This window comes from Eutrigla gurnardus (genome assembly GCF_963514095.1).
Source record: "Eutrigla gurnardus genome assembly, chromosome: 16".
Lineage (NCBI taxonomy): Eukaryota > Metazoa > Chordata > Actinopteri > Perciformes > Triglidae > Eutrigla > Eutrigla gurnardus.
This window is the reverse complement of record NC_139927.1, coordinates 15,627,039-15,652,326: the sequence shown is the minus strand read 5'-3', so window position 1 is coordinate 15,652,326 and position 25,288 is coordinate 15,627,039. Positions and strand designations below refer to the sequence as shown.

The window sequence follows — 25,288 nt, the reverse complement described above, 5'->3', positions numbered from 1 at the left end:
ACGGCGGAGGTGTCGGTATCACACTGGCCTTCTAGACATCCCGACCCCCCGAACCCCAAAATACTCCCCCGACTCGTAGGCCACAGTGAAGGAGTCCCAGCTAGACCGCTCTGTTCACACTGGACCTCCAGGGAACTGAATCCCTCTGTAATAGAATCCAGTGATAATTAAGATATTAATGATCAAGACAGAGGTCCTATGATAATACTAATCCCATGAGGATCAAACTCTTGACCTTAAACAACTGCATTCTGGGTATGAAATTAACTGAGAATTTCATCACCCTGTGCTGCATGAAATTCACTCATCAGTTCATTAATACATACATTTAACAGGCTGCCCAGGGGCCTCGCTTCTGCAGGATTTATGGATTTCTATGAATATGAATGTCCTCAAAACTAATTAAAAGATGCTTCTCATTAATCAAAATACTGCATCAGGGTGGTGTTCTGTGTCAGAGCAGCCGTTTTAGTTATTTTTTTAAGGCCAAACAGAGAATCTGCTGTAGGTCTATAGAGTGCCGGGAAGCCCATTTTCATAATGGTTACTGATGGAGCGCCCTTATCAGACCTCCGAGAACCATTTCACCATCTTTGTCTGCTGGAAACACTGAGGTCAGCAGTAGTCAGGCACGTTCCCAAAACTGTGTTACAGAAGCAGCTTCATACTTTCTTTTACTTCTGCCTGGTGCCCTGTTTGGTATTCAGTCTGCAGTCATGGCTGCTGGATTGACGTGTCTCTGTGTAGGAAATCAATAGTAACTGGACCTGACTTTTAGGACCAGTAGTAGTACATTTATGAACTCTGTTAACCTGGAAATTACTTTTATCTCATCTTTTGATCTTGAGGGGATCCAGAGGACTCCAAACCTGTTTGGAGTTTTCACCACCTATAGGTATATACTATAGCTACATCACTTTTAAAGGAATGCTCCACATTTAAAAGGAACAACTGTATTTCACCTTCTCACCCAGTGTTACCTTGAGTCTGTGAAGAAATGTCTTTTCTGTCAATGCAGAAATATTGGGGGCAAAGTTTAACCGCAGCAAAACTATATCAAAATATCTGTTTACAAACTCTCACAGGGAACGTGCAGTGTAACCCAAGTCTCATCCAGTCAAATGCTCAGTAGCTCCCAAACACATGCATCTTCCCTAAAACCTTAATCCTTAAATCACTTTAGTGTGAGTGATTTAAATTGTGAATGATTTAAAAAAAATGTAATCCAAACAGAGGACTTTCACCCAGGAGACCGCTCTTTGTGTTCCGTGTGAAACCAAAAGTCAACATGGAGCTTATGCCTGTAATGTAACGTTGTTACGCTTATTATATCAAGTTTTGTAAGGCAGTGTGCTTAGAACAGATATTTATTAATGCTAGTTGGGTTACGTTGTTGCGTTACGTTGTTGCGTTACGTTGTTGCGTTACGTTGTTGTGTTACGTTGTTGTGTTACGTTGTTGCGTTACGTTGTTGTGTTGCGTTACGTTGTTGCGTTACGTTGTTGTGTTACGTTGTTGTGTTACGTTGTTGCGTTACACTGCTGCCTTACGTTAAGTTACATTTATAAGTTACATTATGACGTTACACTGTCACGTTATTACATCATGTTATTATATTATTATATTATGTAATGTAATGTAACAACAATGTAATGTAGAGAACACTGTAATTTACGTGATTTAATTTGCACTATTTTTACATTACGTTGATACATTATGTTTTTACATCATGTTTTTACTTGTTTTACGTTACTATATTAGCACAAACAATTTAAATAGTAAACATTGAGGAAACTTTTTTTAAACTATTTTTGGGTCTGAAACGTCTCCGTGGTTTGCAGAATCAAACAATGCCAACTATCATTCTGGCGACGGGTTGGATGCGATACACAACACTATTATAGGAGTTGTTGCAGAGGCTGATTCAGAGGGAATAATTCATGCACTGGTCACTTACTGTGTGATTTATTTGCCATTTGTCTCCTTGTCTAAAAGTACAAACCACAACTGTCCACACGTCACGTCATGAATCAGCAATGTCACACACTCCCTTACAGAGGGAGGTATCAGTCGGTGTGGGGGGCTCTGAAGGAATGCGTGATTACGCTTGGAAGGGAGTCTGGCTTAATAAATCAGAGCCCAGACCTGATCCTTGTCCGTGGTCTACGGCATTGTGTTTCTATGGAGCAGGTTGTCTTTTTCTTTTCCAGCTCAGCCTGTAGCCAATCACAAGGCGTGGCTGTAGATGCTCGGCTGATGACATCATGAACTAGATGTGATGCTATATGCGGACTCTTTTGTGTCCACGCTGTAATCCTGCTACGCGAGTCAGTCAGGTGAACGCTGACAGAGTGAAGACAGTTGGGATGACCTGAGTGAGTGGAGCTAAAAACGTACCGCCATCATACTGAATCATAGCCCCCCCCGTGGGCCTTTTAGTCCGTTTGTCTGACGGGATGATGGATGCTCATACTGAACCGACGCTCATGCAGCTGGTACACACCGACACCTTGACCTCCTGACGGGTGACGACGTCGGCTCATCGCTACAAACATAGACGGATGGCAGCTTTGATGACAGGCAGTTTGTCTGGGCGGCCAAAGGAGAATGACCCCGTCCTCCACCTCTCCATCTGCATCACCCTGACACTCAATCTCTCTCTCTCTCTCTCTCTCTCTCTGTCTCTCTCTTATTCTACATGCTATGACCGTCTAGTATAGACCCAGAAGGGTATACATTGCAGGTTACAGCAGCCAGTTGTCCAAAACAACAGCAATGTACAGTGAATTTACATATCACACACTTCTGAAGAACACAAAAGAATGGGTTGGTGAATACACATTCATCTGAATGAAAGGTGGTGCCAATGCAGACAGCTTTCACGAAAAAAAGTGCAAACAAAAAAACGTTTAATTGCTGCAAAAAACGGAATGTGTCGGCCAATCGAAGCCTGGGAGCACGCGACGCTGCTTAGCTTGTGGTCGTCCTCGCGGAGGATCGACAGTGACTCTGAAAAACACACTGCTGTTGAAGTCTTTTGTCATCTCTAAATGCTGTGAGCACCACAAATATTCCAACCATCTCCATGTTGTCGCGGAGGACGTGGTCCAACAGCAAAAGGGGTCTTCGCACAAAGCATATTCAGTATATTGGAGAATTTATAGAATAGTCCGCGGAAAGTTAGTCTAATGTGAGTTACATTTATTTGATAGTGCATGGGTGTCCTATAGTGAATATAGCAAAGGTTTTGCACGACTAGAAAAACAACTGTTATTCTCAACACTTATTTTGGTGACTTGATGCTGCGTTCTGGGATCTGAATGAATAATTGGAACAGAAGACACAGAGTATCCTACAAACACACGCTGGTGATGATATGGAGGGCAGCAGCATTGTGTCCTTCTCCGTAACCAGCCTATGAATAATAGATGAGATCCAGGAAGTACAAACTGGCCGACCAGCCCATCAGGTAGAGTCCCACCACATTCTGCACGCCTCTCTCTCTCTCTCTCTCTCTCTCTCTCTCTCCCTCCCTCCCTCCCGCCCTATTTCTGTCTCTTTTTCTGCCTTTTGTGTTGCGTTCTCCTCTTCCTGTATCTCTGTCCAGCTCCATCTTAATCCTCCCTCTCTGCCTCTTATGTCCATCCCTCTCCTCTCCTCTCCCTTTGTTCCCATCAACTCTAATGCATTGGCGAGCCGGCACAAAGAGCGACCACGCCGGGCATTTCAGTGTCATCTTTAAAGGTGCGCCGTCAGGATATCAAGGCATCACGTTTACAGAGGATAAAGAACTCGGCCGGCTACTGCCACAGAGGACGACTCAATATTTGTCATTATCTCTCTTTGGCGAGACTTAAGTGCATCAGCAACAGTCTGAGCTTTGCAAACCTCCAGCAGTGTGGATGATGCAGGACTAAGGCACAGGAAATTGAAAGGAGAACCTCCGAAGCCAGGGCTATGGTTCTGTACGTGAACTCCCAGGATTGTACTGGGGGGGCTGGGCCGGTGGGGGGAGCTGGCACCAGGGTGGTGGTTGCTCTGAGGCCTGGCAACGGGTCAGACAGGGCCCCCCACGGACTGTGGAGCTATGTTTGCTGCCAGAAGAGGCCCACACTGACGCTGCCCTCATGTAGGTATATGGAGCCAGACTTCTGTAGTTGTTTAACTGTGTGTGTGCGTGTGTGTGTGTGTGTGTGTGTGGAATTTGAATGTTAAAGTCAGATAGAAAACCTCATAATCAGTTGTCTAAATAAGTCTTTTTTTCCTCACCATAAGGCATGATGAAAACACGAATACTCACTATTGCAACAACTTTTCAATATAAGGCTTTATTTTTGCACAGACAGACGAGCGAATACCAGGATGTTGACCCAGGGGTATTAAACTGTTGTGTCGTCGAAGCTACTGTCAGATATTTTATCAAGTTTCCCTTTAGCAAAGTGATCTGAGTGGATTTGAGTTCCCCTTTGGTAAAAGGTTACGCTGTTTATATGTCTAGGGCTTTTATTGTGAAAGGTAAGAGCGCTGCCTTTGTCGAGGTTGAAAGGGGTAATAATGTTTACCCTCTTGGCTCCGACTCCAGAGCCTCCCTGTTGTTGTACATTCAAAATCCACTTTTGTTGCAGCCTTTTTTTTGCCGAGTCATATTGGCCCTCCAAGTCCTCATGACAATTATCCTATTATGGTTCTTATATTGTTAACAGCAGAGTGATCTCCAGACCAGCTGACACAGTGAAGGACAGCCCCGTTTCTGTAGCTGTGCTTCTGACCTTCTCTCCATCACCCCGTCTTTCCCAGCATTGTGTCAGATAGTGCATTTGGAGGCGGGCCAAGGCTAAGTGCCATTAGACTTCGGCCATTGAATCAACTTTTAAAACCTTCCACTTGGCTAAAAGGGAAAATGACTAAACGTCTCTTTTCGAGAAGCCTCCTTGAGAGCCAGGTTTGTGTTGTGACATTAACATTCAGAAATGTGAGATGCCATAAACTTCCAGTTACTTATGTAGAAACAGTAAGATAATAAGTTGTGTAATAAAAAGCTGGGTCTAACAGGAAAACGAGGCTCAAAGGAACGTCTCCTACCATGCCCTGCCGGCTGCTGTCTGTGTTCTGTCATTAGCACATAAGCTCTATTAGAGCAGACAGTAACACAATTTCAGCCACAGGCAGCGGAAGATGGAGACGAGAGGCCATGTCGGCAATTACAGTTGCAGATATTGACTGCCTGTGGCCTCGGCTTAATTCAATACTATTTCGATCGGGCTCCCACACAAAGGAAGCCATCAGGATGGTAATAAGACGACGGGATTTGGATGATCACGGCAGATGGAGAGCGAGATGAAGACATGGTTGTTCTGTGTTCCCTAGAGACGCTGAACTTGTTGTCATTGTCAGAGCGTTCTCTGGCAGAGATCGCTTTGGTTCGCATGCTTTGGATTCATCTGGGTTTATGTTTTCTGCTGCTCATCTCTGATTGACTTGATATATAGTTTGTATGTGAACTACAGGACGTTAACGAGGCGTCGCCACTCGGTTGAGCTGCGAACACGCAGCTCACTTGCAGACGTGGAGTTATGTTACCGAGGGCAACGCTTCCTATGATATCCATACACGGTATTTTGTGTAGCCATGTTTTGAAACATTCTACCCCAAGTAGAAAACCCAAAGTAACAAATCTGCAGCAGCGTTATGACAAACGTGAATCACACATTCTCAGTGTGTCAAATAACGTGAAACTACGGCGCTCTACGTTCCTCTCTAGTGCCACGTTTGCACTTGTCTATATATAAGCTCATTACAAACAGTGTCTTTTCAAAATAAACTTCACACAAGGTTTGGTTTAGGCAACAAAACCACTTACTTACTCTTTATTAGCTAAACACTAAGTCTTTCCTTCTCAGATGACTTTGTGTTCATCTTTGCATATCTGTGCACACATTTGTTTGGGGATTTTAAGGTTTACGGTTTTAGATAATTCATCATCTCTTCCTGTTTTTCTTATTTTGCACGTTTGCCGATGGAATGGCCGTAGAAATTCATTCCCACGGTCTTAATGGTGTGTTTTGATTCAGACGTGGCGAACATTGTTTGCCTCTCGTGGAAAAGTGGTGGTTGCCAACACCAGTGGTGTGAAGTGGGGTCAGTGTTTATGAGCGCGTTGGTATTCAGGAGCAGCCGTCAGCCTGGCTGCAGCAACACATTGGGCTGGTTTTATCTGTCTGTCTCTCTGTCTGACAGACAGCTAACACTGAATTGTGATTGTGGTCCAGCCTGGACCGTGTTAGTCTGGTACACGGAGGGGTCCATCTGGTCCCGCTCAGGTTGTGCAGAGAAGACGGCTCATTTGCAAGTGTAAATTAGAAGGTGATGGGTGTCCGGGTGTCTGTTGTTCTTGTTCTTGTGCCAACTGCTACTGAAGATACGTCTGTGTGTCAGTGTTTCACAGTTTATGCCAAGACAACACATTCTCACTCCGACGCTTCAGTGGCCCTCTGACGCTCTGCCTTCCTCTCTAGCATCACTGTTGGAAAAGCTGTTTGCTTGTAGTTTTTTTTGGGTTCATCCAGCTGTGGTAAACCAGCCGATGTGTGTCTCGCTAGCAACTGAATACAGCTCAGTGAAATTCACCGAACACCTCTGGATGATGTCATGAACTCAGACAGGACGGCGTATCTGGGACTTTATAACATGTACAAAGCAACAGTAGTGGTTATTTCAGCCACGATGGATGAAACATGGTTGGTGTCTACATGGAGGTAAGCTCCGCCTCCCCAACGCTTTTATCGTGATTGAAGCGAATAAATTATCCTGCGATAACCTGGGTGACTAATGCAGGCCAAACATTTGCTTCACGTTTGGTGTATTTTTGGACTATTGAAATATTCCACGTGTCCGTCATGACGAGGACGTCAGCTGAATGTCTAACGGGAGCCGTCTGTGTGTGTCGCCCCCTACAGGCCCCACATTGCCCAGACAGGGAGCCCAGGTTCAGAATGGCCCCACGCCAGAGGAGATGGACCTGCAGAGAAGGTAAGGACACTTGGACTGATTGTTTCTTCTGTCTTTTTTCTTCTTTTCCAACACCGGTCTATAAGTGTCTTACACAGACAGGCGAACGCCAGCTCCAAGTTGTTTTTCCTCCCCATACAAGGCCACTCTTCCCCTCAGGTAATAACGAGGCTCTGGACCGGCTAGAGAACACATCACACACATAGTTGCATACTGTGTTAATGGAGGCCAGCTGTTGGCCGAGCCTTCAAACCTGTTCACCAGAAGAAGGCTTGTTCAAGGATGTAACTGGGACTAATTGGCTACACACACTCTCCCATGCAAACAGAGGGGAGGGCACGTCATGGCCATTTTGAATAGAACTATATTCATCCAACACGTGACCACACACAGAGACGTAAGCATCTAACTTTAGTAGCAGTTAGCGGAGCCAAACAATGCTGGCTGCTTCGGTAACCGGTTCAGATGAAGGGCAGCCGCCGCTCACCACGTTGTAATGTCATGAATGGCAGCTGGAGGACTGTCTAAACATCAGCGTTCACCTTGTACAAACTAATTAAAGGCTCAACGGAGGCTTGATGAAAGATCCCCACCCAAGCAAACACCTATTTAACATCTTAGAGTGATGTGTTAAGGATCTCAAGCTTTGTGCAACTCCAAGTCCTCTTGTTAAAGCATTTCTGAGAAACACCTTCTAACTGGAACTAGTTGTTTTCTGCATTTTCTGTTTTCCAAAAATTGTACCAAAAATTTAACGGTGACCCAAAAACAGAGCTGTGAATTTTGTGTGCCGTAACAGCTGTACTGTGCACTGATGATGTCACACGCTGCCCCTGAAATTTAATTCCATTGAGCGCCAAGACTGACAGGAGTGTTTGATTGGTTTGGTCACCAACTCCACCGATGTCAGCGGTTAGATTCCCTCGAAGATGTTAAAATATGGATTCTTCTAAAACACAACATGTTCCACACCGTCTGATTTCTCGTTTTTATCCTGTCAACCCCGTGTCTTTCTCCACCTCCACCTCTCCCCCTCGTTTCCGGTTATGCTCCATATTTCCATATTTAGAAATGAATGACAGGCAGTGGATCGTCGGCCATCTGCTGATACAGACTTCTCATAGAGAAACGCTAACATGTGCTTTGGAAGATGTGGATCGTCTGTTTAACCCACAAACGTTGTTTTTAAGCACCGTTCTAATCAGAGAAAAGCGTCTGCACACCAGCATTTCATCCAGGCTTTCAATCTTCTCCTGGTACCTGAAACACTCTTCACATCGGCATACATTTATATCAATAAAAACACAATATTTTATGTCCAGATCATTTTGCTCTTCTGAAACAAGATTTTGAGCAAAGATCCACACCAGGTCTGCTCTGGGTTCCTCAGAGTGTAACATTTTCTAAAATATTCATCTACGAGGCGGCAAGCTCAAGTTCTGAAAAGTGAAGCCAAACCTGAAGTGCCTTAAACTTGCATTCTCCCTGCTGGCCATCCGGGGGCGGCGACTCTCTGATTGAATGGAAGTCTATGAGAAAATATCCCTACTTCTCTCTTGATTTATTACCTCAGTGAACATTGTAAACATGGTCTCAATTGCTAGTTTCAAGTCTTTCTAGCTTCAAGTTTTGGCTCCCTCATTATTCCCTTTTTATCAGAAAAGTGACAGCTTGAAGCTTGATATGGAGACGGAAGAAGAAGCGAGAAAAAAGATGCGGATGATTGGTAGCGGAGGTCCTCTCCGCCTCCTTAAATACGATGAGCTCACCTCATTCCTTTGTGACCACATATGTTCAGTCACGTTCCTCAGCCATCAGTGTGGCCTCGTCCTGAGTAAACATTGAGATCATTCGTCTGTGGAGAAGCTGCAACAATTCTGTGGAATGGGGTTTTCCACAGTGTCACGTGACGGCAGGAAAGTATGATGCACATCTTCTGCTACTCCCCTCCATCTCTTCTTGAATCCCTCTCTCCATGGAGACGGAGCTGGGGGGTGGTAGAAGGCCAGACGCGATGCTTCAGCGCCGATCGATTGAAAAATTAATATTCGCGGCGTGTACGAGTGGAGGAGGTCATGGGAAGAGTGAGGATGAACCACCTGTTCAGAAACGCGGGGTTGCTACCCTCGGATTAAAAAGACATGAGCTGGAAATAATAGGCGCTGGAATAAATAGCCGTATCGGCGCGTGGGAGCAACGGTGTGTGTGTGTGTGTGTGTGTGTGTGTTGGGGGAGAGAGGGAATGAATGTGAGGACAGAGATATGGTAAAGAGACGGAGCATGTTAGCTGTTAGCACGTAGCTGCTGGTATTTAACACTCAGAGGACGAAAACAACAGCAGCTGCTCTGCACATTGTCACAAACATGTGTTGACATCCACATACATTCCCTATTGACAGTCTCTCTCTCTCACACACACACACACACACAAACACACACACACACACACACACACACACACACACACACACACACACACACACATCTCTGAATCCCATACGTTAGCTGGGCTTTTATAACAAGGTTGGGGTCTTCCGTCCGTGGTACCCAACATGACACATGGGGTGTGTGCTCGTGCATGTACTGCACACTTGGACTAGATCCTCACTAGAGTCGCTCCATATGGTCCATCTGGGCTCCCTGCCATCCATACAACAGTTCCTGGTTCTGTGAGCCAATCAGGCGAGCCGCTGAGTCCAGCTGGCCAACAGACTTCAGCACAAAACCCTGATGCGACGTCGTCTTTGCTCAAAGGAAAACAAACAGCCATGCAACGATCGTGGCAATATTGGAGTGTGAAGTATAACAGCACTTTAATAATTAATAACAACGTGAAATAAAAGTGATATTACCAGAATAAATGTTGACTGACAGTGGGAAGGATGAAATGAACATCTTGGGGCCGAGTGTAGCAGTAAATATAATTATGACTTAACACAAATGTATATATGTGTATATTGAGTTAAATTCCTTGTATAATCTTTGAGCCAATGAAGCTCAATTTGTCTTTTTTAGCCGTTGATGTATTTTCTGATACACTTTGTTATACTCTCATTTATAATATATAACGTAGTGTTAGTGTTGTTTTGGGTCATTCGGACTGTTTCAGGTCAGATGGCTGAGTGCATGAATCCCTCAGGTATCTTTTATCATTTCATTATTGTTTCTAATCAATACACTCCTAACTATTAAACTGAAGTCATTTCCAAGCCTTTGAGAATGATAGCGTTCGACTGCAGACGCTGTTGTAATATTATTCACATTCTGTCTGTGCAGCTGTCCTCCTTCATGCTTCTTCGCTCTTACTGTTGACAATAAGCCATTTGATGTTCGCAATATTGCCCACAAATCCTCTCTTGACTTCCTCAGAGTGTCTTCAACTCAGTCATTGGAAGTTGATGCAAAGAGGCAAAGGGGTACGTGCGTTCCTGTCTATGCGCGTGCGGGGATTCAGGCCGCGCTGCCGCCCACGCTCCCTTAGCAACAGTTTCCCTGGCAACTCTTGTCAGGAGGCGAGTGAGACGGCAGTTAAACCGAGCAGGAAGGCTTTTCGCAGCTTTGAATCCTGTAACGTTTCCCTGCGAGGCAGAGAGGGAAGCGGGGAGAAGAGAGACCTGTTTTAGTTTCTCCCATCGGAGGCAGGAACTATGTCGACAGACGCGGGGCTCTTCTGCTCTATCAAAATAGTATCACTTTTATTTTATCATATTTTCTGTCAAAAGTCCGTCCATCTTGTGGTTTACGTTTTTTTCTTTTTGAATAAATCTTGATATCCTCAGTCTTGATCGGAGCACTGTTCCTGCTCTGAAATGCACAGCCGGATCCAACAATTATTGCAATGCAACGCCGCAGATAGTGATGTTAGTAGTTAACACCTGTGATTGACAATTCAGTTAGCTTTAGTTTGGCCCTGTTTTCCACCTTCATCCACAAAATGTAACATTGTTTAGGAAGTTAGGGGGAGTGTGTGTGTGTGTGTGTGTGTGTGTGTGTGTGTGTGTGTGTGTGTGTGTGTGTGTGTGTGTGTGTGTGTGTGTGTGTGTGTGTGTGTGTGTGTGTGTGTGTGTGTGTGTGTGTGTTACAGTCATAAATTACATAGTGCATGCACTTAAAGCAACAAATCCACACTCTGTTGTCCTTTGAACACAAATTCGATCCAAGAGTTCAAAAAGCCTGCAGACTACATTGCAAGACATTCATCAACCACAGCCGGGCATTTAACGACAACAAAGGAAACGGGAGTGCAACTAGACGTCGGGACAGCTGAGGTTGCCTCAGATGCACCCGTACTGCAACGGGGTGTAATGAGAGAAATGAGGCAACGCACAAGACGAATTACACTGACTGTTAGTTCTGGGTTTTTTTTGTCCCGCTTGTGTATAAGAAGTAACGTCAGCTTCACATTTCAGAACCGGTTGCCGCCTGGTATTTAACCAGATTCTGATCACTTTCCGGTTTTGTCTTTTTCACTCAGTCATGAGCTCCATAGTAACTCGAGGTTCTGTGTTTTCCTGACTTTAGCTCATGAACATTAAACCATTACAATTCCCTTTTCCCTAATCCTTCTGTGGCCCCCTTTAGAGTCCCTAGTGGTCCTTGGAGCCCACTGACTTCGAGAATGCAGACCTCCACCAATGCTGAACAAATCTCTTATAATCTCCTAAAACAGGAGACCCATTACCTCATCATTTAATAGCCCCCCCTGCCATTTTTCATTTCATGTAATAGCAGAAAGTGTAGATTCAGATCAATAAAGTCTAATCAATTGTTCCTTTTCCCAGGAGCCTTACTTTCCTGTAGCAGAGACCCGGAACAGCCAGAAAGTTTCTCTGAACAACTAGTTCAATAATAATATGTTCTATTTTTTCTTTAAGATTGTTGATGATTTTTTTCAACAACTTGAATTCTCAGAACAACTCCCCACTTCGGTGCTGATTGTTAATGTTGTTGGCGGCGCTCGAGACGGGGAAATGGTTGGATATTATCTGTGAATTACAGTTATTATCGGGACACTTTGCTTCAACTTTCCACACGTGAACTGAACTTTACCGCACTGCGGCCATTTACTGATGACGTTGAAGCACTGTTTGAGTCCTGGCAGCTGGAAGGAAATGAGAAGCGTAGGTTGCTTGTAGATTGCATCACCCCCCCCCCCCCCCCCCCCCTGTGACCCGCAGTCCAAGACTTATTATGTGTCTGTGTATTGTTGCCTGCCTGCCACCCATCTCCATTGCTTGAACCCATGGTGGAAAATCACATGTTTATCGTGCTTCCATATCAATAAACATAATTTATATGCCATGTTAATATGACACAGTGTATTGTTTTAAAGCAGGTCTATTCATGCCGATCACAATAACTCAAATTTAAAACCCAAAGGAAAAGAAATCCCAGAAATACCGAACATTTTGCCACAATAAATCCTTCAAGTAGCAAAAAATTATTTTTTCCGGCGTGAAAACCGCTCCACCAATTTTTTTTCATGAATTTAACAGTGCACAGCTCCTTAGCTGTACCAGAGTCAGCTAAAAGCTCATTTACATCTGTGGTCCCTCCCACCAATAACACAGAGGAAAAACTACAATCTCGTTAATTCAATTCATTTTAATTAACCAGAAGTTAAGCAGCAAATAAGTTGTGAGCTTAGTAGCCTCATGAGTTTGCCAATGTTGGCTAGCTATGCCGCTCTGCCGTTCTGCCGCTTGTGCTCATCAGATCCACCCGTCGCTCCCCCACAGTCCAAATATGGTCACTTCCACATTTGTCAAAAATTCCAATATGGCGACGGCCAAAATGCCGAACTTGACGCTTTAAAACCGTAGTCCACAAACTGGTGTGTGATGTCACCATGACTACGTCCACTTCTTCTACAGTCTATGATTGAAAGCATACTGTACTGTTTACTTTATTGTTATTGTCTTGATGATTGTCTCGTCGGCGTACAGACTTTCAAACATCACTTCCTCCTCCCAGAGGAGGCGTCGGCGGAGCAGCCAGACCCGTCCCTCTGCTTCGGTTTCTTGGCTCCATATTTAACCCACTTGGCATGTCGGTAAACCCCATTTTCATTCACACTATGTCGGAATAACTGCTCTCACTGCTCAACAAATCACACGTGGGGTTTGAGCAGAAACGCTGGTCTTCACCTGCCAACGTAGCTGGTGGACAAATCGCACCAGCTGTACCAGCTACAGCCTGCCAGCATTCGGCTGCTGGCTGCCGGCGGTTTAGCCGTCTTTGCATAGAGAAGAGCACCAATAAGAAAAACCATGTGGAAGACATCTGATAGGCCTGGTTAGACCACGGTCACGCCATTACATCATGAGCCGTATTTAATGGTGACGATGTTCTGGTGCTTCTACAGTGCAGAGAATCTCACAGGGACGTGTTTATTAGAGAGAGGAGACAGTAGACTCCTCTGAGACGCGACCCGGCCACACTTCCATCGGCCCTAAAGCCAGCTTACCCCCGTGTTTCTGTAATTACATCAATGGCCTGCTGCTGACACACCGTGAGAACTGGGACAGTTGGTGCCTGTGCGTGTATGAGGGAGCAGCCATCCATGTATGTATTGGGTCAGGATGGTGCCATGGTGTGCCCTGTGGTACACCAATTCTTGTGAAAGGATGTCTGAGGGAGAAAACACAAAATCTTATCTTATTGGTCAGGATCATGTTGAGCCCCTGAGCTGAATGTCACACAGGGAACCTCTGCAGGTTTGAGGGGATTAGCTCTTTATCTGTCACACTGAGGCTGAACGCTGCATTAGGTAAATGCACTAGTTAGATTGTTTTCACTGGGCGAAGGTGTGTAGAGGTCCGTGCAGACGAGGCTTCCTGATTGTGAAAAGTGTCGGCGGAACATATTTGATGACTGACTGTTTGCAGATTAGTTGTCTACCTTGTTCAGATTTCCTTCATTGACCACCTCGTTATGTTGGTACAAAACATTAAACATGTTTCACATAATGATGAAGCTCAGGCTGGTGTGAAAGTTGACTTTGGCTGTAGTCTTCATGGTGTGTGCAACTTTTTGGCTAAGACACAGGTGATGTGAGGAAACTGCACACTCAGCCGTCGCTCCTCCACAGCCTGAATATGGTCACTTCCTTCACTGGTTGCAAAAAATCCAAGATGGCGACGGACAAAATGTTGAAGTGGAGGCTTCAAATCCGTAGTCCACAAACCGACGGGGGACGTCACCATGACTACGACCACTTCTTATAGACAGTCTACGATGTCGCTCGTCTGTATTTGACACAATGACAGTGAACATGTTTGTTGGTTGACTCAGAGACAAGGAAGGTTTCTCACGGAAGCCTACCTTGGGAACACCGTGGCTACCATGACATCACTACTGTGTGTGTGTGTGTGTGTGTGTGTGTGTGTGTGTGTGTGTGTGTGTGTGTGTGTGTGTGTGTGTGTGTGTGTGTGTGTGTGTGTGTGTGTGTGTGTGTGTGTGTATGTGTATGTGTATGTGTGTGTGTGTGTGAGAGAACCTGCTGGTCCAAACACGCCCTGAGATGTGTGTGTGTGTGTGTTTATAAGGGAGTGTTTACATCAAGCAACGTTTATGCTGATGATTGACTTTTATCTGTGAGTCAGCTGTCAGTAGAACAGGTGTGTGCATGTTTGTGTGTGTGTGTGTTTGTGTGTGTCTGCATGTGGTTCAGAGAGAGGACGTGCATGTTGGCATTTAGCTCCAGTTCCCACCGTCTCTCTCCCTGCTTGTGTAATTTATGAACATAACACTCGCTCATTTCCAGCCAGTGACAAAGTAAATCATCGAGTGTGACAAGACAGAGTCTTTCCAATTAAATGAATGATTTGCTGGGAACCGTGTGTGTTTGTTCGTGTGTGTGTGTGTGTGTGAACCTGGCACTCTTATTCCACCTGTTCATACAACACCCACACCCTCTCTGTACTCCACATTCACACTACCTGCCAGTTGATGTGATGAAGGACAGATTGTGTAGCTTTCCATTTCTACATCTACAAGACATTTACCTGGAGGCGATGGGACGACATGAAAGTGTCATGTCATGTTATCTTGGCCAAAGCAAGTATGATTCATGATATTATCACGATAATCATCTAAAGATGCTCAACAACTCTGAAAATGACACTTAAACATACTGGAATCACTTTACATATTTGTTAAGTGCAAGAAATGTTTTTATTGAGTCATAGTGTGAGGAATTTGTTTCTGAACAAAATGTACAGTCATTCCAGTATATTTTGGTGCCTGAGTTTTAAGCACATTTTGATGATTATTGGGATAAAATTGTGAATTATTTTGGCCAGGATAAACGAGACATGAACATTTTCATATCGTCCCGTGCCTACTCGTGACGATACAATCATCCCGATAACAGAAAGTCACCACAATGCACTTATTTTGAGCGTTTTTATCACAATATTAATCTTACATCATACCGTCTCTACTATACACACAACAGGTATGCTGTTTTTGGTGTCTTTGAAAATGCAGATATTCTGTCTTTCCTACATCTCTCTCCATGGAATGATAAAACCTCCGTTATTGATATTTGCATCTCGTTCTGATTTGATGTTCTCTAACAAACAGCCCAGTTTCCCCACCGGGATCGTTTCACTTCTTTCATCAAATCACAGATATGGGAAATGGCCGCCTTTGTCTGTCACACTTTTTACATGATGCAAACCCAAACACACACACACACGCACACACATGCTCCATTCAGATGTTCCCCTCCACAAGCACACCGGTCCTTCTACTGCTGCCTTCTGCTGACACCTAGTGGTTGAACCCGGAGCTGCAGGCATAGTTTGCATTGAAAAGCTCCCTGAACACACCGTACTTCAGGATCAATAACAATGCATGGAATGATTGCATCAAATAAAAAACATACAACATAAAGAAATGACACCGACAGTCTCAGAAGCTTTGATTCTGTGCAGTGTGCAGCCAACGGAGGCTTCTCTCCACATTCAGCCCCCGCTGCGTGTTTTTAATGTGCCCAAAATAGCTTTGACTTATATAATGACAGCAGTGATTGCCTGTGGGTCGGGGTGGGGTGGTGATTGTTGGGCGTCAAGACAGGCCTCACTAATTTACTCCTTTTCACTCATTCTGCCTGTCTTTACCGAAACATTTCCCCCACATCACTCCCTCTTTTACCATTCACCGAGTCTTTTTTTGAATGTGATGACGTCGGACATAAATGACTCACGCGTTAATGTCTTTTTTCTCCACTCCTCTCCTGTCCCATCTTGTTTTCCTCTCCACTCCTGCTCCAGGCAGCTTCAGGAGCTGCAGAGGCAGAAGGAGCTGGAACGGGAGCATCAGGAGCGAGAGCATCAGGAGAAGGAGCGTCAAGAGCGTGAGTGTCAAGAGCGCGAGCGCCTAGAGCAAGAGATGCTGGAGCGCGAGCGTCAGGAGCGCGAACGCCAGGACCGAGAACGCCAGGAGCAGGAACGCCAGGAGCACGAACGCCAGGAGCACGAACGCCAGGAGCGTGAGCACCAGGAGCGGGAAGCGCAGGCGGAGAGGGAGCGGATGGAGCAGCAGGAGCGCAGTGAGCGTGAGCTGATGGAGAGGGAGAAGGCAGAGAGGGAGCAGCAGGAGCAGTTGGACAGAGAGCAGCAGGACTGGGAGAGAGGGAGACGCATCTCCAACGCCGGTGAGTGATGCACTCTGGTTTCCTTCTCTCACACACACACACACACTTGCATACACACTTTGAGTTTTTGAAGGTTAGAGACCGTTGGACTGAAGATGCACAGAACGCCTCTGATTTCTAAAACGCTCTTCTCTCGCTACTCTGAACAACAGACCAGTGCACGTTGTCCTCAGAGGGTTCTTGTGTGTTTAATTTATACATTAGTGACATTAATTAGCAGTGTTAGCGGTTAGCATTCAAATGAAAGAACACATGCTCCAATGCATGTCGATCACCACTTTCATTTCTCATACAGACACGTGTTTTTCTTCAAGGATGACATAATTCATTCATATTCTGCTGTGTTCTGCTTTACATTCTGTAGCTTTGAGCTTCCATTCCCTTTGACACATTGCATTGTGGGAGAATAGGTTGCGTCATGAGCACACGCTACATACTCGAGACCTGTTTTTAGAGTTGGGACCAGGAGGCAACCTCAGGGTCTGAAAAGTGAAGCCAACCCAGCAATTCCTTAAATTGTCATTCTCTCTGCTGGCCATCAGGGGGCGACGCCTCTCTGATTGTATAGAAGTCTATGAGAAAATGAGCCTACTTCTCTCTTGATTTATTATCTCAGTTAACATTATTACCATGAGTTTATGGTCTCAATCTCTATGGCTGGGACACAGCAAGATGAACATACATGTTGTGTTGCCAGTTCTTAATAGTCCTTAGTTTTAGTTGAATCCTTGTCCAGTAAACTGGTCTATGACCTCGTTTAGCACTTTATATTGAAGCTGTAATGGTTTCATCTCACGCAGGCGAGAGAAACTCTGAAGTTGCTGAGCTCTTCTCCAGCAGTCCAAAAAGGAATCATGGGAGGTGGATGCTCTCTATTGTTAGCTTCCTGTTAGCGCCAAGCTATACTATGGCCGACACTTTGCTCATCTGCCCATAGGCTAGACAGGCGCTATGAACAGATTGCTGTGGTACTGGGGCATGGGGGAGAGGAACAAACTTCGCCTTACACCAGTCACACACACACACACACACACACACACACACACACACACACACATTAAACAAACTGTAAAGGTGTGGTGTGCAGACATGCTGGCTGCATACACCACAATACTTCACTGCATCCTAAAAATCTCCAGTTTATATATCAACTCCGATTATCATCCTGCTCCATGTGGACTTGATAAAAAAGCCAAATCCAGCAGAGAGACGGGGAGGAGCCACAGGTGGACGACACACACCGGAGATAGTGGCGTGGTCATGGATCCGGGGTTGTGATGGGAAGGTAAATGGGCAACTTTAATGGAATCGTTCAGGAGGTTAAGCAGCGTTGTGCGGCACGCTTCAGCGCCACGCTTCAGCGCCACGCTTCAGCGCCACGCTCAGCCGGTTAGCGTACGCATGCATAGACAGGCACACACAGTTCAGTGGTGTTACTCAGAGGCTAAAAATACATCATCAGGGAGAAAGCTGGTGAGACCCCCGGGGGTGGGGGGGCATGAAAATGCCCCAGGATAAGAGGGAGGAGTTTTTGCACATGTCATATATAATAACACAAAGAACAGACACAACGGAGCTCAAGCACGCACACACACACACACACACACACACACATCTGTTGGGTTTGATGTGTGCTGTGATTTAACATTTAACGCTTTCTAACTCTCTTGCAGGATAACTCAGTGTGTGTGTGTGTGTGTGTCTGTGTGTGTCTGTGTGTGTCTGTGTGTGTGTCTTTGCTGTGTTTGTCTGTGAAAGCCGTCACTGTTTCCTCACTCGGTTTAAAAAATTGCAGGAAGGATTGCAAAATTCTTGAGCTTGTTGAAGCTATTTGGTGCTCCACTTGTCTAAAAATGGCTAATTAGCATTGTTAGCGAATGGCTAACGGAGGGAGAAAGGTGGACACATTTTTCACATGGCGAGATAAATAGTGCCGAGCATCTCTGGCATCTGAGTATGCTAGTCCTTTCTTTTTGTCAGATACAGAGAATTTCAGATAATCATCAAAATGTGTTTAAACCTTCAAATGGCACTTCAACGTACTGGCATCACTTTCTGCATACGTCCTGCATAAATAAAAATGTATTTTTGTATCCTGAATTTTTCAATCTATTTTTCTCTCTATTTTTCACTTCTCTCCCTTGATAGTGAGCTATCTTCTCATCCCTACAACTGTAGACTAAATTCATGTTTTAAAGATTAATCTACTGCCTGCTTTTGCTGGGTTTATGTTGAAATTGTCCCTAAAGTTGGTTTGGTGCGGAGCTTGGCTGCAGTATGGTTGTCCTCTAGTGTGTGTGTGTGTGTGTGTGTGTGTGTGTGTGTGTGTGTGTGTGTGTGTGTGTGTGTGTGTGTGTGTGTGTGTGTGTGTGTGTGTGTGTGTGTGTGTGTGTGTGTGTGTGTGTGTGTGTGTGTCCAGCGCTCCGTGTAATCAGTGCGTTCTGATTGTGCGTTGGTTGTTGTGGAATGGCAGAGCAAAGCTGGGGCCTCTTGGTCACATGACCCGCCCAGAGCTACAGAGAGAGAGAGTGAAAGAAGAGGGGGCTGGTGGAGCGATGAAGATGTATGGAAAAGGTCAGGGATGAGAGGATGAAGAAGACGGTGAGAGAGCCGAGGAGGGAGATGGTCCAGTGTGTAGTGGCGTGGATCGGTGGACGTCTAGAAACAAAAGCCAGAGGAAGATGTAAAGAACAGTTGAGGGGAGACGTAAGAGTGAGGCAGAGTGGAAGTTAGGATGAGCTTTGACCCGAGTTAGAGAGGATGATGGGTAAATGTAGCGTCAGCTGTCAGAACGCTCATGTGGGAGAAACAGAGGTTGGAAAGGAGGCAGCGAGTCTGACGAATCCATCAGGTTATCTGTCTTGTGACTGCTGCGAATTCCACCCATGTTCCTGCTGTGTGTGTGTGTGTGTGTGTGTGTGTGTGTGTGTGTGTGTGTGTTTGTGTGTGTGTGTGTGTGTGTGTGTGTGTGTGTGTGTGTGTGTGTGTGTGTGTGTGTGTGTGTGTGTGTGTGTGTGTGTGCGTGCGTTTGGTTTCCCAGTGTATCTGGAACTTCAACAACATGTACAAAGCAGCAAAAGTGGTTATTTCAGCCATGATGGATGAAACATTGTTAACAGAGTTAAGCCCCGCCTCCCCCCCCGGCCTTCTAGCACGAGTGACGATGAATAAACACAGATTATTCTGCTGTCAAACCCGCTGGTTTGGTGGTGAACACACCTTTAGTCTAATAAAGCAAAAAGGCAAATGGTCAGCGTTCTGACTTAGTTTCTAAAGCAGCAATCGGTACGTAGCGTCATCCCTCATTTAAATCCCGTTAAGAGAACAAGGACTGCAGAAAAGTGTGGAAAGCCATCGCTAGTGGAAGTGGAGCAGATGAACAGAGGATTAACAACGTAGCACACAAACATATGGCAGCTCCATAACACCGTCAGGCTCCACGGAGCACAACACACAATGGCGGTAATTAGTATGAGGGCTCGGCTCAGCTGGGATGGACACATAATGAACCAAAAGAGGCGTTTAAGACACATTGAAATGTTATGAGTCAGCAAGTCCTTCCCTCCCACTTCTCACGAAGTCCATTCAAAAAGAATAAAGACTGCTATTAAACAGCAATGCAAGCTGAGGCAGCAGAGGGACAGCTGGAGCGTGATTGTCAGGACAGGAACGCCACACAATAAAGACAGTTTGGATTTTTCATCACTGAGGAAGACACAGTCCCAGCAGCACCGCCCTGTACTGGAAATCTGCAGGAAGAGTTCGGCTGCAGCTCGATTGAACTGATAGTCATAAAACCTCCCCAGTCGATTACTAACATTAAGGCAATTATTGTCTTGTATTACAGGTTTTATGAAATGTTCTGTTTAATTATGCAAACGAGACATTACCTCATGTGGAGACGGGAGCGGCAACAGGAAATCATCTGTAGACCAGACAGCGTGGACCAATACAATGTTTGACCTCGTGAGGGATTCATCCTCTCACCAAACGTCATGGCAACCCATACAATCGATTTCAGTCTGAGAACGGAGACCAATCCGATATGCATTCTCCTGTTCTATGTGTGTTTCCATGCTGAGTGACTCAGCTGTGACCTTTGCTATCGGCTTCCTTTGAGTGTTTGAACTTGTGAGTTTGTTTGAATTCTCGATGAGGCTGCTGATTGGACAGGCTTGATGACACTGCTGATGAGTTGTATCTCCTGGGTTACTATTCTATGTGCTACTCCGGCTGTCTGGCCTGCTTGGTGAACAAGACATGGCGGCTCTATGTCTCTGGCTCCGCCCACACCGCTAACACCTGTCCACTAACACGGCAGCGTCACTTCCGCACACCAAACAACACACACGCTGGAGTAAAACGTTGGTAAAGCTCTGTGCTGGTTTTTCCTGCTTCATCTGCCCCCTTCTCTTTTTTCCTCCCTTCTCTCTCTTCCTCTACCTGCTGTCCTTCCCTCCCGTGTGCATGACGGCTGCTTCCTTCCTGCCTTCTCTCCTTCCCTTCTGTCCTGTCTCGTCCTTGACCTTGGTTTGTCCACGCGTTCAGCCTTCGAAAGCACCCTGTACACTCAGGAGTACGGCAGGACGTCGTCCACGCCCCTGTCCCCGTCCGCGCCCGCCTACCCAGCGCCCGGCACGCCGTCGCCCTCCTCCGCCACGCCGCCGACCCCGCCCCTAAGGCACTCGGCCTCCCGATTCGCCACCTCACTCGGCTCTGCCTTCCACCCGGTCCTGCCTCACTACGCCACGGTGCCGAGGCGGCAGCAAGCCTTCCCCCAAGCCCCGCCCACTCCTCCAGCCCCTGCGCCCGTCCCGCCTCCTCCACCCAAGTCCGTGGTGTGGTCGGCGTGCAACTTCACTCCCCTGCCGCCCTCGCCCCCCGTCATGATCAGCAGCCCCCCAGGGAAGGCTGCGGGGCCGCGGCCGCTCATCCCCATCGCGGCGCCTTCCCCGCTCACCCAGAAGTCACCCTCGCCGGCCCCCAACGGCCCGCCCATGTTCCCCGCGCCTTCTCCCGTGACCATACCGCACAGCCACACCCCCTTCGGCATCGCCTGCCCCACCCCGCCTCCCCCACCCACCCCGCCCCCTCTCCCCTCCCCCATAGCTCCCCCTCCGTTTTCTTCCTTCGTCTCGTCTCCCCCCTCCTCATCCCAGGCTCCTGGTGTTCCCTCTCCCTCCACAGCGCCCCCTGCTGCTGCAGCCGCCGCCACCTCTGCTGAGCACCTCTCCCGCCCCGCGGGCCTGGGCCTGTCGGGGCCGGGGGAGCCGGATACAGCAACAGGCTCAGAGACCCACCTGCCTCAGTGGGGCTCCTCCTGTCAACCCCAGCCCCAGGGTAAGGCCTCCAGTCCAGTCTCTCTTTCTCACTGCCTCTCTCCCCTCGTCTTTCACGGCTTTCTGACTCACACACTAACAGCCGGGCTGTTGGACTCCGGTGATGCTCGGTGCTACCGAGATGGCCTTACAACATGCAGATATCAGTGGAGGTTAGGGTCAGATTTGTAAGATTTATGGATCTGTTGCTGGTGTTGAAGTCATTGTTGCTCAGGCTTGTCTTGTTTCTTTGTCAGACTCATAATGTGCATGTACGTCCATGTGTGTGGGGTTTCAGCATGGCATGTCCGTGTGTTTGACAGTAATCTATCATTGTGTGGATACAGATCACTGACTGAAGTCTTTAGAACCATGGCCTGCATCGTCAATCCATATCTCAACCATAGTTCTGCATTTTCCTCACCTCTTTGTTGATCTTATGATCCACTCAGTCAAACTTATTGTAACTCACAGACGATCATTAGCCGTGTTTAAAGCAACGTTTTTAAATAAAAGTAGTCTAAACTAGCCGCGTTTCCATCTCCAGCTTTGCTGTAAAATACACACGGCTGTAATCCACCAATACTCTTAACCCATCGACCATACTTTTAATTGTTCTTTCATGTCAGTATTGTCCATATTTCATGCTGATGAAGACGAGCGTTACGGGAATATCCGGAAAGACGTCAGACGTCTCTTAGTCAGAATTAATTCAGTAAAGCCGTTTCCATATTCAACTCTTTCTCTGCAGGCAAAAACTGCCTCACACGAGCGCCATCACTTTTTTTTTGCACAATTGAGGAAGGATCAAATTTAAATACAGCTTCTCTAATGCTTCACGGCTGCTGTTTATTCTGTGACTTTTTTGTGATGACAATTCAAGCTTCGTCGTTCGTGGTTCAGAAATACAAACTTTAACCTTGTCTTGAACTAAAACGTCCCGACTAGCAGCATTTATATGCAAACACACTAGTGACCTTTATCCCATTGATGTCTTATTAGCCACGGGGGATGTTCTAATGACCTTTGACCTCCGACATCATTAAACTGATTGGCTGGAAGGGACTGGACTGCTGGTCTGATATTGATCACAGCTCAGCATGGTCACATTCCAACATAGATTATTGATCATGGCCGGGAGCAATATTATAATCAGTCAAATGTAATGTAGTTTACGAGGGACACAACTCAGTTCATGTGTATGTGATTATATATGGTGTCATCATTTGACAAATGAATTGGTCATCGTGAGTGTTGGAACGACAGTTCCCTACATGAGTGTGTGTGTTTGTGTGTGTGTGTGTGTCACAGTACTAAAAAGTCTGTTTCATTGATTCAATGTTAATTGTTTTGTCTCTGCTCCATTTATTGGAATGAACAGGGTTTATTGTTGTTATTTTTTATGTGCAATAAGCGTACCACTTTTGTCATGCTGCCCTGTTTTAGCTGTAAAGCCTCAGTAATGCTGCATGTTGATCAAATATGACGTGGCATGCTGTCATCACTTATGTGTGTGTTTCATGTTCATTAGAAAATCACTTCCACCGTTATTACGCTCCAGATTCAGTGACGATGCGTCACCAGTCAGTGAGGCGTTCAAGTCCTGCCATACTACAGTAGCAGATAGTAGTGTACCAGAAGATTACAGTCACGGGACGACATGAACACTTCATGTCAGGATAATCGTGGCCAAAAAAGCTGTGATTCATGATATTGTCCTGATCATCCTTCACATATGCTTAGATCTCTAAATGGCTGTAAAACATACTGGAATTACTTTACTTTTTGTTGAGAAACAAATATTCCGATTTTTTTTTGTGAAAAACAATCACATTTTAAATAAGATTTAAATCCGGCTCTATTTCTCCAGCATGATGGCGAGCTAGACAGCTTTTTCAAGTGATGATATTTCCGATAATGGAAATGATCACCACCACTATCAATCTGTCGTGAGTGTTTTTAATCCTGATTCACGATGAAGTCCCGTATCGTCACATCCCTGATTACAGGTTTGGTAAAAGAGTGTTTGACAGGTTGTGGATGGACACAGAAATACCAAAACATGCTTAATAAATGTCCAAAAGAGAAATCAGTCTATGTTGATTCTGCATATGATGTATACATTAGTGAGCTTGTTTCCACAGTCATAGATTAATCCTCATCCACATCCATTTCTTTCAACCATAGTACATAAATGCTGACAAGGTCTGAGTAACCGTGTCCTGATTTATGGAAAGAGAGGACACTTCCACAAAAGCAGTGATTTAGTTTCAGTCCAACCTGGATAACTCTGTAATGTTTTTTTAAAAAGTGACAGTTTGAATTCAATTTTCCATCCCTGTGTCTTCGCCCATCCCCCCCTCCTCCCAACAGACGTGGTGCAGACCCCGGGGTTGACCACACCCACCCCTCCCCCGCCTCCACCCCTGCCACCCGGCTCCACTGTGACCTCAGCACCCATCACCCCGGCCGCCACCCCATCAACCCCGGTAGCCGGCCACCCGCCCCCGCCCCCACCTCCTCCACTCCCTCCTACGCTGACTCCAGGAGGGACCCCCCCTCCTCCACCAGGTCCACCTCCTCCTCCCGGAGCCCCGCTCCCTCCCCCGGCGCCTCCCCTTCCCGCTGGTCTGTTCTCTCCTACGGAGGACCGTCCCTTCTCAGGCCTGGCCGCTGCCCTTGCTGGAGCCAAGCTACGCAAAGTGTCAAGGGTGAGCGCCTGAATGGTTGTTTGATGAGCGGCAGGCTTGACAAGCCACGTCGACACTCACATAGCTCTTCATGTCCGTACCACACAAGTTAAACGTTACCACGGTGATTGGCTGCGTGTGCAAACACAGAATTAGATTTAATATCAATGTGAGTCCTTCGTTTTCAGTGACAGAAACACTGTTGATCTTCATACACAATCACACTGACTCGCTGTCACTGGAACATCGATGCACTCACGCCACGTTCACTCATGATCACACACCATCTGTCGCATCTCGCCTCAGACTCAGACCTTCACACGTAATGTGAACGCTGCATGTCTGTACAGCAAGAAACAAACAGAAGAATCTCCAATTTGGACAAAAAATACTTGCTATTCAATGTTTTCCGATTCATAATGAACATAGAAAATAAAAAGTCATGTTTCAATTCTTGTATTGTTCTTCAGAGTGACGATGCAGGGGCCGCTCTGGCAGCAGCCATGTTGGGGGCTGGAGGGGCCAAATCTGAAGCCAGAGGCAACGGCCCTGCACCTGGAGGAGGGGGGCTGATGGAAGAGATGAGCGCCCTGTTGGCCCGGAGGTAGAGT

General features: G+C 46.2%; 1 protein-coding gene across 8 annotated transcripts in view; it reads left to right on the top strand.

Annotated features, from left to right (window-relative positions):
* enah (ENAH actin regulator) overlaps positions 1-25,288 on the top strand; it is a 101,839-nt gene that overhangs the window by 66,000 nt on the left and 10,551 nt on the right. For 4 of the 8 annotated variants that reach the window (XM_084030744.1, XM_084030743.1, XM_084030742.1 and 1 more), the window contains exons 4-8: positions 6,957-7,029; positions 16,287-16,669; positions 21,218-22,009; positions 24,361-24,698; positions 25,148-25,281. In XM_084030744.1, coding sequence (XP_083886870.1) covers positions 6,957-7,029; positions 16,287-16,669; positions 21,218-22,009; positions 24,361-24,698; positions 25,148-25,281 — 1,720 coding nt within the window. The remainder of the gene's footprint in view (positions 1-6,956; positions 7,030-16,286; positions 16,670-21,217; positions 22,010-24,360; positions 24,699-25,147; positions 25,282-25,288) is intronic. The other 4 variants (XM_084030746.1, XM_084030745.1, XM_084030748.1 and 1 more) reach the window with 2 other exon arrangements.